This window comes from Oreochromis niloticus, linkage group LG12 (assembly GCF_001858045.2).
Source record: "Oreochromis niloticus isolate F11D_XX linkage group LG12, O_niloticus_UMD_NMBU, whole genome shotgun sequence".
Classification (NCBI taxonomy): Eukaryota; Metazoa; Chordata; class Actinopteri; order Cichliformes; family Cichlidae; genus Oreochromis; species Oreochromis niloticus.
This window is the reverse complement of record NC_031977.2, coordinates 24,042,017-24,056,541: the sequence shown is the minus strand read 5'-3', so window position 1 is coordinate 24,056,541 and position 14,525 is coordinate 24,042,017. Positions and strand designations below refer to the sequence as shown.

Sequence of the window (14,525 nt, the reverse complement as noted above, 5' to 3'; positions counted from 1 at the left end):
TTATTATTATGAAGATTAAGCTGACATTTACCATCCATCCATCCATCCATCCATCCGAGGAACTGTCCAGCATATAATACCTCTATAGGTTTCTCCCGGGGGAGAGCACTGGATGAGTGCCAAAAGGGGGCGTTTGTATCATGCAGCCGGAGGGGCGGGACCAAAGGTGGGTGTGTGTCTCTCAGCTGATGCGCGTATCAACCGACCGACTCCATCATCAGCATCCGACGCTGACAGCGGTCGAAGACAGCATCCTTAATATTACCGAGCCACGGCATCAACGCGGAATAATTCAGAGCCCGACCGACCAGGACTGACGTCTCTGTCTTTTGACAATATTGTTTGTTGGGGCTGCCATCTTACAAAACCGCCAAGCTGCAAAATAGTGAGTAGCCTTTGATGATGGACCGCCAGGATGCTACAATCGGTAAATCAAAGCCACTGCATGATACGTCGTCAATGTCAATGACGATCTGCATTTTAATCTCGATTCATTTTTCCCAGCCAGCGAGGGTCGTGCGCTTGTGTTTTGGCACAGGCCTAGCAAGTAATTGTTTGGGAGCGCAGTCGATTCAGGGCTTGATGCGGATGCTGCTAAAGCCGCCCTTGCCGCCCAGGGATGCAGAGAAAACGGAGAGAGGGAGTCGTGAGGGGAGGGGAATGAGGCAGAGCAGCAGATAGATAGGCAGTGTATTTTACTACTACTACTATTCACCCAAGTGGAAGTAAACCTCTAGTAAATGGCCTGAGAAAGGGAGGTGCATTGCTTAACTGCGCCCTTACCTATCTATCTATCTATCTATCTATCTATCTATCTATCTATCTATCTATCTATCTATCTATCTATCTATCTACTGTATGATTTTGGTTGGTGTAAAAATATCCTAAATCCTACTTTGCGATTCAGAGTAGTGGGTGGCTGCAGATTATACACATATAAACATAGCTTATATAGGGCATATCAAGGCTTCTGTGTTCTTATCCTTCTCTCGAGTATATGCTCCTCTGAGTTCCCTGTTTATTTGGAAAACCAAGCTAAAAATGAATGCACTCTGTTATATATGTTTTGTGATGTATTCTGCTTTCTTAGATTCAGTTGTAGATGTTGGTTCAGTTTTGTGGCTTGTTTTAAGGCTTTTTTGTTTGTTTGTTTTGTTTTCAGGGTTGTTGAATTTTATTCTTGGCCTTTACTAGACAAAATAAATAAACTGCTAACAGGCCACAAAGAGATTCAAGTGGCACTCACCAATGGTCCCAGGCTGGACTCAGATGGTAATGTTGTTATGTTTAGCATTAGGGTTTCCACTGAGAGATGTTTGTAACATGTAGTCTTCTTTTACTGAAAGGGACTCATAAAATGAATAGAAACCACAATCATTGCAGTGCAGTTCAGGTCACTTCAAATAACATCTTTCATATATGTGCTTTTCTTAAAACTGTTTTAGAGACATGTCAATTCCACTTTATGGTCATTTCATTATAGTTTGTGTTGCTGCTGAATTGTACACCATCGCCCTTCTTATATTGTAGAAATAGTAGAAACACTATCTACATAGCCGGAAGCAGATACACCTGCTGGGAGGCTGTGAGAGAAACATGAGCTGTGGGTCCTTGTTGAGTCTTAGAAACCAGCCAGAATACCAGTAAACTGTCTGGGTGTGACTATTTGGTTAAACGCAAATTTGTTTATGCATGTTTTCCATGGAAATAAACGCAACTGACTGTGACTACAGTAAATGGGAAGGGTATTTACAGGCCTCTCTAATAGACTGGACTCCTAACTGCATAACATGCAAAAAAGAAAAAAAAACACATTTACCTTGGAGTATTTAAGATGTATTATTGGTGGATGATTGCAAATAAATTTTCTGTTAATCAAATATTCAACTGCCTGAGGTGTTGCCCTGTTTGCCCGGTGGATAAACCAGGCTTAAGTATAGTAATGTATGTCCGCAGAATTAAAAACTACATCGTTTACAATGATGCAAAGTTAGTCCAGAGTTGATATCCGACTGCTTTAACTGGATGTACCTAATAAACTGGCCACATTAACAGGAATACACTTTGTGCAAAGTTTACACAGTCCTGCAATAAGAACATTTTTGCAGCAGTTTTGATGTTGAGATTCCAATATAAAGATGTTGGAGATACGTTGACAAAGCTCCGTGGTATTTTTTGGTCACTGGTGATATTTGTGTTGGTTTGTGACACACTACAGATGTTCTCAATGTTCTCAACAGGTCCTTTTCCTATTTACATGCTCCAAAAATGAGCATAGCATCATTAGCTTTATACTCAATGAATTCCATATAAGTCCAGTTTGGATGCTCTGATTTTTCTTAGATGTCCACTATAAAAAATAACCTTCTATACAATGCAGTGGTTACCATCTATATTTGTGATTAGTGTTTACAGTATTTCTACACAGCTCCACCCTAAACCCACTCAGTCTGGATTTCTGTGATTCCTGATGTTTGATTCCTATCACAGTTGCTTAGAAAGAGGTCTGACAGGAAAGTATAATAGACCACAAACATCATCACATGTGCAAGTCAACTTCTTTTATAGTTTTTTTTAATGGGTTGAGTGAGATGTTGTTTTATGTTGCAGTATTGTTCCATTATTTTTATACATTGTGTAGGAGTGATGTCTGAGGAGGAAGCAAAGGGAAAAAAATCAGGGAATGAAACTGACTCTATCTGATGCAAAGCAAACAAAAAAATAATAATTGTGAGCTTTCCTCAAAAAAAGACGCTGTGATTGTTGCAGGGCTGGGGGTTTTTGCACTGTATTCCTGGATTTGTGACCATAGAAAAAGGGAAAACAAACAAGCATATAAAACAAACAAAGAATAAACACATACCCTCATCCTCCAGCTCAGTGATGCTAATGGACACAAAATCTGCATAGTCCGTGTTGTGTATTGGACTGGTTTAAGTGACCTGTTCACACTATATCCCATAACTCATGAACATAAACAAAAAAGTCTGAAATTAGTTTGAGAATTGTCACTTTTACTTAGAACATGTTTACAGAGATTAGTGTTGTGATTTCATCATCAAGCTGGAGAAAAAGTCTTATTTTTATGTTTTATTTTTTCCCTCACTATGCACACAGTTGTCCAGACTTATCTATCTGACCCTTTTCATTTTTATCATGGTGGGAGGACCACGCTGCCCCTGTATGTAGGCTGGAATCTCTTCTGCAGTTGTTATTGTATAACTAGTCATTATGCAATTACAATATTGTATAACTCCTTTCGTTTTTCTGTGTTCCTCTAGTGTGTGTGCCCCCACTACCTGCATTAGGTTGTGATGACCCACACTACTTCCAAATGTATCTGTGACCCTCCCCAATCCTGACTCCTAACCTCTAATCCTGACCTTTGACCCCCACTATGGGCAGTGTTGGCAGTGGGGTGGCAGGAGAGCAGGAGTTTGCCATGAAGTCTGTGGGCACGAGGACCACCCTGCCCCGAGCACCTCCTCTCTCTCGCCGTTGCCCTGCTGATCGCAGCTGCAGCGCAGAGCGGCTGCCACGCCCCCAGCAACTATATCAGACGGGACGGCCTCTAGCGATGAACGAGGGAGTGTTAGTATCGGGACTGGGACCTGTACTGGGACTGACCGGCCCACCGAAACAGCCTCCTCCACCAACACTGAATGCACCATGACAGCCCCATCCAACAACAACCAGTTGGACTGTGGCAACGGAGCAGGCAGGAGGGAGTGGGAGAGGCAGCGTGAGAGGGGGAGAGACAGGGACCGGGACCGAGACTGGGACCGGGAGAGGTTAGAGAGGGAACGAGAAAGGGAGAGGAACCGGGAGAGGGAGCGGGAAAGAGTGGAGAGGGAGAGGCTGGAACGTGAGAGGGAACGTGAGAGGGAGCGAGCCAGAGAGAGGGAACGAGAGAGGATCGAAAGGGAGAAGATAGAAAGGGAGAGAGAGCGCGAGAGAGAGAGGGAGAGGGAGCGAGAAAGAGAGAGGCTGGAGAACGAGAGGATGGAAAGAGAGCGAGAGAGGGAGATGCAGGCTGCAGGTTTAGATGTTTGTGGGAACATTGTGGGTCGAGGGGCCAGTGAGAAGAGCAGTGTTGGGATGAGCCAACACCAGCACAGAGAGATGGCAGCCGCCAGAGCCGACAGCGAGAACAATCCAGCCAGCCATAACCACAACCCTCCAAACCACAACCCGCCCAAGATCATGCCTGTGTCAGGAAAACTGGAACAGGTACTTCACACACAGCAGGTCAGCACCTTCAGAGAGGGTTTCAAAACAAATTTATTGGGTCACAAGTTAGCAAGAACTGGAAATTATATTTATTTTAGTGACTCTTCTGGAGCTTTTCCCCCCAGAACATTTGTGCATTTCACACAGCTTTAAATTGTTAGCCGACTGCAAATTATTGCAATGAATCACTCTGAGGCAAAAGTTTTAAACACCACTGATTTATATGACACTCTTATATTTAGAATATTAAACATTAGATTTAGTTTTTTCCATGTATGTCTTAACTCAAACTACTGAAAAACATTCTGCCTCAAAATGAAATAATTCCTATTTTTTCATTTTCATTATTTTATTAAGAAACAGTGTAGACAGTGTGTAAACAGTTCATCTTTGCTATGCTGTTTTCTAAAATCTTCAGAATAAAGCACCATCTTTCCACAAACTGTTTCCTTGCTGAGGTTTTTGTGGAGAGCTACTAACACAAAGCAAGTTTTTTAAAAGATGGCAACTTTATTTGGATGTCAAAGATTATTGAAGTTGTATATTAGCTTTCACAAGCAATAACTTTTAAAAAGCATGAGCTCTGTAAAATGATCTCGTGTTTTTCATGAGATCTGCTTAGGCTGCTGCCCCCATGACCTGGCCCCGGATAAGCGGAAGAAGATGGATGGATGGAGATCCGTAAAAATAGACAGTTATAGTAACCATCAAAAACATATACTTGAGGAATATAATGCATGCCACGTGGAAAATGAGTGTTAGTAGGAAGAAATAAATTCAAAACTCTTGTCTTAAGTGGCTTCAAATATAATACTTTACATAATATCAGGTGCAGCATTCAAATACATAATATCATCATTTTATTGCTGAAATTTGTATTTTGTTTTACTTTTGTCTGTAAACTGTAGCTCATATAGCTCACATTTTTTTGACTGTCATTCTTCTGTCCCTTTTCTTGTGTTTCACAGGCAATGCAGAACAACTCAGGCCTTGTGCGTCCTTCTGCATTCAAGCCAGTGGTGCCCAAGAGCTTCCACTCCATGCAGAATCTGGTAGGCCAGGCAGGAGGGGCTGGAAATGAGGGAAAGAATGAGGGAAGGAGTGAAGGGTTCAGTGAGGGCAGAGTAGGCAGGAGAGGCAGGGATGGAGGAGGAGGAGAGTCAGGAGAGGTCCCAGAAGCCCTGCTCCTTGATCAGGACAGCCCAGTGAGGGTTAGCAGAAGTGATGGAGGGGGAACTGGTAATGAAGTGGTTCAGGGAGGCATGTCCGATTCAGGGAGAAACTCCCTGACCAGTCTGCCCACCTACACGGGCTCAGGGTCTGGTTGTGGACCCCCAGCAGTCCTGGGGCCCCTCAGTGCTTCTACCAGCCACATCAACAGATTGGGCATGGTTGGAGCCGCTGCAGGCCTAGAGAAGCTGGAGAAGCCTGGCTACCAGGTGCAGCCATCATCCATGCTTGCTTTGTCTAAGACTTAATGGACCCTGCTCTTATTATATTTGATGTACCGTGATGTGTTTCTCACCTTCAGAATGGGATCAGCGCCTCAGACAGCGGCCGGTCCTCCTCTGGAAAGAGCTCTTCGTCCTATCAGAGGCTGAGCCACCTGAGTGATGCTCCAGCACCTCTACGCCCCTCTCCCTCCTCGGATGACATCATCCAGGACCTCGAGGATCGCTTGTGGGAGAAAGAGCAAGAGGTCAGAGCCCGCTCAAAAATATCTGACACATGTTAGCATTTAAAGGGCCATCTCACCTCAGACAGGAGTTCATGAATTTTTTAATTTTATCTATTGATGTATTTTTTGTTTGTTTTGATTTACGTTCTCAGATCTGTTTCCAAAATGTTTGGCTGCCACACCAGTACATTTGAGATTAATGACATTTAAATTTTTGTTCACAGAACATTGTAATTAAAAACATACAGAAAAAACGTGAGATTATTCCTTTGCTTTAATCAAATGCGACTTAGATTGGCCCATTGTATTTGGATGAAACTAAACTTTATCATTTCCAAACTGTTAATAATAATTATTATTATTATTTACCCTATAAATAATGTGATATAAATGATGCAACAATGAAATACTAGGAATACTAGGTTCCACACATATAAAGTTTACACTGTATAAAGTTTAGTGCCTTCATACAGTCTGATAGAGTTTCCACTGAGTCTATATCTCGAGCTGCTCTTTTAGCTGCTGAAGATATTCTTGTTATTCCATTTAAGTGGCTACTTTGTGGCCTGACTCCCTTTGCTTTCCTTCCATCAGGTGCAGCATATGCGCAGAAACCTGGACCAAAGTGAGGCAGCGATCATTCAGGTGTTTGAGGAGAAGCAACGCGTCTGGGAGCGACAGATGGATGAGCTGAGACAAAACTATGCCTCGCGTCTGCAGCAGGTGACTTCATTGCAAACTTTAATGCAAAATAATGTTAAGGTGCATTTGCACTTTGTTTTCTTTACTCCAAACAAAAATGATGGAAAGTTTATTAGAGAAATTCAAAGTTAGTTGTGCTAACATGACATTTTTTTTAATTAGTCCAATTCAGAATAATATTTTATTTTTAAATCAATATGTAAGTATTTATGACATGTATATCTCTGTCAAATTAGTAAGACTAAAAAAATTGCATTATATGAAAATGTATTAGGATAGGTTCAAGTGATGGATAAAAAAGCATTTTTATTACAGTTTAAAAACTTTTAGAAAAGCTACATGTGAAGTAGATGTAAGCTTTTAAATGGTTAATATGGCACTCAAAAAATAAGAAAATATAGCTAAAATGCAGTATATTATAAAAAGCATTTAAATACTATGTATGTTCTAAACTTTCATAGCTTAATGTTTCAGCGTATGTTATTAACTTGTCTAATCATACATTGGGTCTTCCACATGTAGATATGTTCAAAGCTTGCATTTTCATCTGCAGGTTACCCGTCGTGCTCAGCGTTCCCAGACTGCCCTGCAGGCCCAGATAACCCGTCTGTCCCAGGACAAAAGGAGGCTCCAGGAGGAGATGGCGGCTCTGTTGGCCCAGAGAGAGGAGCTGGAGAGAAAATGTTTGGATTACAGGAAGGAGCAAGCTGACATCTTGCCTCGCCTGGAGGAAACCAAATGGGAGGTGAGATGTGAGGACATGTCGAGTTGTTGGGATTGGGTCAAATCTTGATGAGCACTCAGAATATGTGCACGTGTGTGTAAAGTTAACTTTGCTGTGTCATTTTAAAAGTGGTCAAACAGGTTGTGATTTTTCATTTAAAAAATAAGACTTTTTTTCTGAAGGAAAAGCATATGTTGATGCCTCGTGTTTGATTTAAAAAGAGGAATTATTGCTTATTCTGTGAAAATCTACTTAAGTGATCTAGATAGAATTTTTGCCTTATCAAATTATTTTTAAAAAACTACTTGGTGAGGTGATAAGAAAGAAAACTGTTGCCAAATATGTTCAAAGTATGAAGGTCACAAATATTTTGTCCCCAGACTGAAATGAAAGATGGTTCAACCTGTTGCAAAAGAACCAAGGAAACCTTCATATAATAGTAACTGAGCACCAAGATAAAGGCACATCGCAGCCTGAATACAACATTTTTATCAGTGAAAGTTTACCAAAAGGCATTTTGACCAGTCTCAATAATTTAAAAGGAATACCTTTTGGACAGCTAAGACAAAATGAAGGTCCTTGGATTAAGTCACATTAGCTGTAAAAGTCCCCACTATGCTGATTTATAAGATGTGTAATGAGGTGTCTTCGATGAACACGAAATCAGAGTTGTCAATCACAGATCATGGTTTCATCAAACAGTGCTGCTCTCCAGAGACCTGGTATGAGTCTTGATCTTAACACATTTATGGAAACAGTGTAAAGTTACAGTTTTTTAGACGGTACGGCTGAACTTCAGAGCAGTTTTCTCAGACAGTCAAACCATCAGGTAGTAAGTATGAAACGCCCATTAAGTGCCACAGAAAGCGTTTGATTGGACAGTTAATCTCAAAAGGGTGCAATACACTCTGTTAGGTTCAAGGTTTCAGTATTTTTGGCCATGCTATTTTGCACTGCAAGTGCTGATGCATAGGTGTTTTAAGTTCTGTTTATATTTGTTGGTTAGCAAGACTACATCCAAAACCCATGACGTTAAATTTCATTAGTTTACAAAAAAATCTGGGTTACATCTGTATGCATGTATGCAATCTGTCTGTATGAAATGAGATAGGGAGCAAATTTACAAAATACCTCTCACTGTCTAACCTTCCTGTGCCAGGTGTGCCAGAAAGCAGGAGAGATCTCCTTGCTGAAGCAGCAGCTGAGGGAAAGTCAGGCTGAAGTGACCCAGCGAGCTGGAGAGATGGTGGCCCTGAGAGGCCAGCTAAAGGAGCTCAACGCCCAGCTGAGGGAACGGGAGGAGGTCATGCTGGGCCTGAAGGACTCCTACAGCAGCAAGAGTGTGGAGCTGGAGAAGTGTGAGGGAGAGCTGAGGAGGACTCTGTCTGAGGTAGGTTTTCAGTCACACCTGAGGACTAAACAATGAGGATTACAAACAACAGAACAGGAAAATCTGATGAATACTTTATATAAATCAATCACTAATTAATATATTACATAAAAAATAAAAGTAGCTGATTAAACTGAATTGGTCTCATAAAATATGCCTTAGCTTCCCCTGTATAAAAAATTCACCACTGTCATATTTAATATATTAATTGCAATATGTGTGTAAGGGTTTGTAATTGAATTAATGAGTCCAGCACTGGTTCAGTGTACCTGCTGAAGCTCTGAATCAACAGATACCAAACAGCACAGATGAATATTCAGAATAGTTTCTTTTTCAATTTTATGCACATAAATATAATCAAGATTCAAGATCCTTGAATCAAGACTCACTTAATCTCAGACAAGATATCAAACTACAGATGAAAGTTAGTCTATGTGGCTAAATATATTTACAAGATGAATTTAAGTGTTCATTTTAATCAATATGCATTGAATTCTCTATATAAATATAAACATAAAGAAGCAAAATGTCATAATTACAGACCTAAAGATCATTATCCAGGCCTTTGATAACATACTTCACATTCTTTACATTTACTGCCATCATTATGTGATGCCAGCATGTGCTTTCTATGTTACTGTAAAATAATAATAAAACATTATGTCATGACCCATGGCCCACTTGTTTGGTGCAGGTTGAAAAATAAGACAATCGAAGCCCAGATTTTGCATTTGGTGGCGACAGCTGGCTGCTTCAGGGTCCACAAAAAGTGCAACACAGTGCCGCTCGCACTCCGAAGCAGTCGGGAAATAATTTACAACAAGTGAGATTGCAGGATTGGGATGTTTACCACTAAATCTAGATTGTTGTGTGTTTAATCCTCAAAATCCTTTGGAGGGATTTCAAAAACTTGGCAAGGAGACTAGGACAAATTGGGGATTGGGCAACATTATATATAACAGCTGCAACATTTTTTTTCCTTTTGTGCTGAATGAGCTCGTAATCAGCTTACACACATACAGTAAAATGTCTGTGTACCTTGGTTATTTTTGAGTTAAGGAGGTGTGTTTACATTCTTTTGAAATGAAACATATACATATGTCCTATGCTAGAGCACACATAGATTGAGTTAAAATAAGGTTTCCTATAATAGCTGTCACCTTTTCCTTTCTGCAGGTGACCATCCTTAGAGAGAAGCTGGGTGTATTTGAAGCAGAGGTGCTAAGTTTAAAACGGGCTCTGAGTGAAGTGAGCAGAGGGGCAGAAGTTGTTGTGAGCCCTAACTTAGCTGCTGCAGGGCTGCTGCCTCCATGGGGAGGTGTCCACTGCCCACGAAACCCAACTGAGCCCTCAACAAACTCCCTCACCCCCACGTCTGACACCCTGCTAAGCCTTCAGAGTGATGAAGCCAAAGCCCAAAGGCAGGAAGCTCAGAGACAAGAGAGGCAACAGCGCGAAGAAGCTCAGTGGCGTGACGTGCAGCAACGGCAAGACGCGCACGTTCCGCAGGACCTTCAGATGCGTCAGGATGCCCAAATCCGACCAGAGGCTCAGCTCCGCCAGGAGGCACAGCTGCGCCAAGAGGCTCACCTGCGTCATGAAGCCCAGATCCGTCAAGAGGTCCAACTACGCCAAGAAGCGCAGCTGCGTCAAGAAGCGCAGCTCCGTCAGGAGGCCCAACTTCGCCATGAGGCTCAAATGCGTCAAGAGGCCCAGCTACGTCACGAGTCCCAACTCTGCCAGGACGGTCATCAGCCACAGAGGGTCCAGGAAGGTCACTGGGATGAAGCGGGCGAGCTGCGCAGGCAGCTAGAGCAGTTGCAGGCTGCGTTACGGCTGGAGCGACAGCAACGGGAACGTCAGGCCCTCAACTTTGACCAGGAGCGCCACACCTGGCAGGACGAGAAGGAGCGGGTTTTGAAATACCAGGCACAGCTGCAGCTCAGCTATGTGGAAACACTGCAGAAGAACCAGGCCTTGGAAAAACGTATGAGCCAGCTGGGAGCTAAACAAACCACAACCACAACCACCACCACTGTTACCACTATCACCACTACTTCCCCCACCTCCTCTAATTCTCCACCTCCACCGCCACCAGCTCTCTCACCTCTGTCTCCTCAGCCTCTGCCGTCTCTCTCTGGCCCTATCGCCCTCACCCTCTCTCCACCTTGTGAAGACCAAAAGGGCCCTCCTTCCCTCCACCAGCTTGCGCCTCCCTGGGCAGGACCCTCACGCCTGGAGAGGATCGAGTCAACTGAGATATAGAGACACCTCCATGGAGGAAATTCTCCATTTCACACCATTCACAGTGACCAAGGCCTCTCACACAAAGCCACTTCAGCATACAGTAGAAAAACAATTCAGTCTACAATAGAATAAACCAGTACAGTCTGACATACTTTTCAAAGCAACCATAGACACAAAGCAGCAACAGGAGCCGACTGTTAAAATGCAACAAGAACAAAGGAACTTAACAACATCAATCATTATCAATGAGATTTTCAAGCTCCTAAGCAGCCTTTCTATCACTAGTTGCTAATTGCAGCATCCAACATAATCAGTGTTCATGAAAAGTGTGCCACGCTAACGGATGGCAGCAAAACAAAATATTAAATGACGGTGTTTAGATTACAGCGCTAAAACATGAGTCATTTATGCTAGAAAAGGACCAAGACAATCAGGGATATTGTCAGAAACGATCAACAGGAATATAATGTGGTATTTATTCATTGTAAGTCTGTGTCACTGGTTATGTAAAAGTAGAATTAGTGGTCAGAGTGTGTGATGTTAACATTTTTGGCCAGAGAGCGCCTTACTCCAGTCTTTCCAGCATGAGTATGCTGGGAACAGTTAGTGGTGGGGGGGAAAAAAAATCAAGTGTGATGATTTCAGCGCTTTAATCACGACCTTAATTATCAGCAAACCAGTCAAACAGAAGTGTTACATATGGCTGGACTATTTAATTTGTAATCCCAGCAGTTAGTGACGTCAGCGGTCTCGCAGACTGATTCAGTTTATTTCGAGTCATTTCATGCACAGGGTCCAACACACATGGCCCATTTAAACACATTATTAAGACCAACAGAGTTTATATTTTCTACAAATTGAATTTAAATAGATATGTTTAGCAGATAATCAGCCCCAAATGAAGGCAGAACAGGTTTCAGGACACGGGAGAACGTGGTTCACCTTCACTCCAGTATTCCTGCGGTGACTAAAAATGAACACCAGGGGTCACTGGAGAGCTTTCACCGCTCCGCTAGCAGATGATGTGAATGGAAGCACACAATTTGAATTTGGTTATTATGATAATTGTGTCATTCACAGCCAAGACATCTGTCAAAGCAGTACTTATCCCCAAAGTTAAAAAATTTTATAGAATGTATGATAATCTAGAAAGAAATACTTATAATAGTTATAGATTGTACATTTTTGTGTACGAGAGAAAGCGAGAGCGTGTGCGAGCGAGTGCGTGCATGTGTGTAAACATATGAAAAGCTTCAGCTTATGAGATTGAGGATAGAGGGACTAGTGGCAATAGAGCAAGTGAAGATATAATATAAGCAAAGGGGGATTTTCTCTACAGTAACATGTACATCAAAGCTTGTGAGACTTACATTTCAAACTGAGGGGGTGTGTATATGCTGGAAAGTCTTACTTTCTTCTGTATATTTCGTTTCGATAAAGCAGGGGATAAGGAAGTGGGGAAAAAATCAGACGAGTGGAGAGTCTGCCTCTTTAAAGGGAGAATTGAGGCTAACTGCACTATGTAGTGTCCTACACACAAGTTATGATGTACAGTAGACTCAGATGTGAATATCATGGCTTTTATATGTGTTGTTTATGCCAGCATACAAAGATGTTGCTCAAGAATATTAACTTATCTCTAAGGTATTATATAGTATTATCATCTTTATTACTGTTATTATATTATGGTGAACTGACAGAGAAAAAAATATGTGCCATTTGAGCTTTCCTTTATGTGGTTTTTGTTTGTTTTTTAACTGTGTAGATAGCCTATCGGCCTACCATGATGGTGCAATCATAGCAACCCTGTCCAAAAATGATGTTCCTTTTTGATGTAGGTGATAAATGTAGTTACAGTATTGCATTGTTTAGAGAACAAAATGCCACCGATTTTATACATATTTCCAATTTATTGTTTGCATTTATGTTACTAGTACTGCTCTGGCTTGATTAAAACCCACCTCTTTGTTAAATTCAGCAGAACTAATAAAGATATGTGAATAATTCAACCCTTTTAGTTCTTCAGTTGTCTTTATGTTTAAGACTAAACATTTGATTTTGGAAATCAAGTTTGAAAATCTGACCAAAAGAAATAATTATTATTATGTGGGAGTTAGCACCTCAGAGCAAAAAGGCTGTGTGTTTAAATTCAAATTTATCAGGATAAATTTGTACGTGCTCTCTGTCCCTCATTCTGCGTACCCCATTTTACATTGCCATCCACATATATGTATGTGATGGTTCTAAATTGGCCATAGGTGTGGATGTGAACATGAGCTGGTGTCTGTCTCGCGCCCCAAAGAAAGCTGCTGTCGAGACAGATGATGGATTGATGGAAGTTGTTACACTGTCTCTTAAAGCAGTGGTTTCCCATTCATTCCCCTCAGATTATTTACAAAGTAGAAGAAGATTAAAAAAAAATATCAGTCAGTTTTTTTCTTTATACTTCTAAAAAGCTCTAAAAAGCATTGTCCAGTGGTGAAAGAGGTATTCAACACTTATAAATAAACAAAAAACAAATGCTACACTACAGCAATATATTAGTATACATTATATTTTGTCACATAGTCATTAGAAGCAATATATTTGAGCAAAAGATTAATGTAGGTTTAGCGAATTTACTTTGAGTTCAACTTACCGGCCACTTTGTCAGATACACCTGCAATTTAGGCATGCAGGTGCATCCTGAAGATTAAACTGTGCATCAGAATAGGGAAGAAAGGTGACTGAAGTTTGTTGTTTGTAGCAGTCGATCTGGTCTGCCTACTGCAGAACCTGCTGGGCAACTGCGATTTGCCCACACAAACATCTCTACGGTTTACAGAAAATGGTCTGTAAATCAACAATTCTAAGTAGAAATGCCTTGTGGGAAAGATCAGAGGAGATTGGCCAGACTGTTTGAAGATAAGAGGAAGGAAACAGCAATAACTCCATTAACTACTTGTTACAACCAAGGTATACAGAAAAGCATGTCTGAATGCACAATTATCCTTGAAGCAGGTGGAGTACAGCAGCAGAGGACCACAATAGGTGTAACTCATGTGAGCTAAGACTCACCAAAATTCAGTGACAAAAGATTGTAAAACTGTTGCCTGGTCAGATGAGTCTCAATTTCTGCTGTGAATTGCAGATGGTAGAGTCTAAATTTTTGTAAACAAGCTGAAATCATGGATCCATTCTGCCTTATATCAACTGTTGAGTATTGTTGCAGATCATGTCCATCCCTTTATCACCACAATGTACCCATTTTCTGATAGCTCCTTTCAGCAGGATAACAGTCACAAAGCACATCTCATGTCAAATTAGTTTCTTGAACATGACAATGAGTTCCCTGTACTCAAATGGCCTCAGCAGTCACCAGATGTCAATCCACCTTTGGAATGTGGTGGAATGGGAGATTCACACCAAAGTTGTGGCTCCTGCAGTAATTGCATGATGCTATGATATCATTATGTTCAAAAATCTCTGAGGAATGCTTCCAGCACCTTGTTGAAGCTATACTTTGAAGAATTTATGCAGTTCTGGAGGCAAAAGGGGGTCCAACCCAATGTTAG

The 14,525-nt window shown here is 41.5% G+C and overlaps 1 protein-coding gene across 5 annotated transcripts; it reads left to right on the top strand.

Annotated features, from left to right (window-relative positions):
- The first annotated feature begins 181 nt into the window (after positions 1 to 181).
- Positions 182 to 12,980, top strand: lzts3b (leucine zipper, putative tumor suppressor family member 3b). Of its 5 annotated transcripts, none has more exons than XM_019365785.2 (8): positions 182 to 427; positions 3,282 to 4,230; positions 5,199 to 5,282; positions 5,762 to 5,929; positions 6,503 to 6,631; positions 7,164 to 7,355; positions 8,494 to 8,724; positions 9,901 to 12,980. In XM_019365785.2, exons 2-8 carry the CDS (start codon positions 3,670 to 3,672, stop codon positions 10,987 to 10,989), a joined length of 2,454 nt encoding a protein of 817 aa, XP_019221330.1. In that variant the 5' UTR covers positions 182 to 427; positions 3,282 to 3,669; the 3' UTR covers positions 10,990 to 12,980. The 5 variants fall into 5 exon arrangements, with proteins under 5 accessions (XP_019221330.1, XP_019221329.1, XP_019221327.1 ...); XM_019365784.2 differs by having other exon boundaries at positions 183 to 385; positions 3,406 to 4,230; positions 5,199 to 5,669; XM_019365782.2 differs by having other exon boundaries at positions 183 to 385; positions 5,199 to 5,669.
- Positions 12,981 to 14,525: the final 1,545 nt, after the last annotated feature.

Bases quoted from the DNA above. Each gene is read 5' to 3' on its own strand.
- lzts3b (XM_019365784.2), top strand. From the start codon at position 3,670: ATGACAGCCCCATCCAACAACAACCAGTTGGACTGTGGCAACGGAGCA. The intron at 5,930-6,502 runs GTCAGAGCCCGC...TCCTTCCATCAG, and splicing joins TGTGGGAGAAAGAGCAAGAG to GTGCAGCATATGCGCAGAAA. The intron at 8,725-9,900 runs GTAGGTTTTCAG...TCCTTTCTGCAG, and splicing joins TGAGGAGGACTCTGTCTGAG to GTGACCATCCTTAGAGAGAA.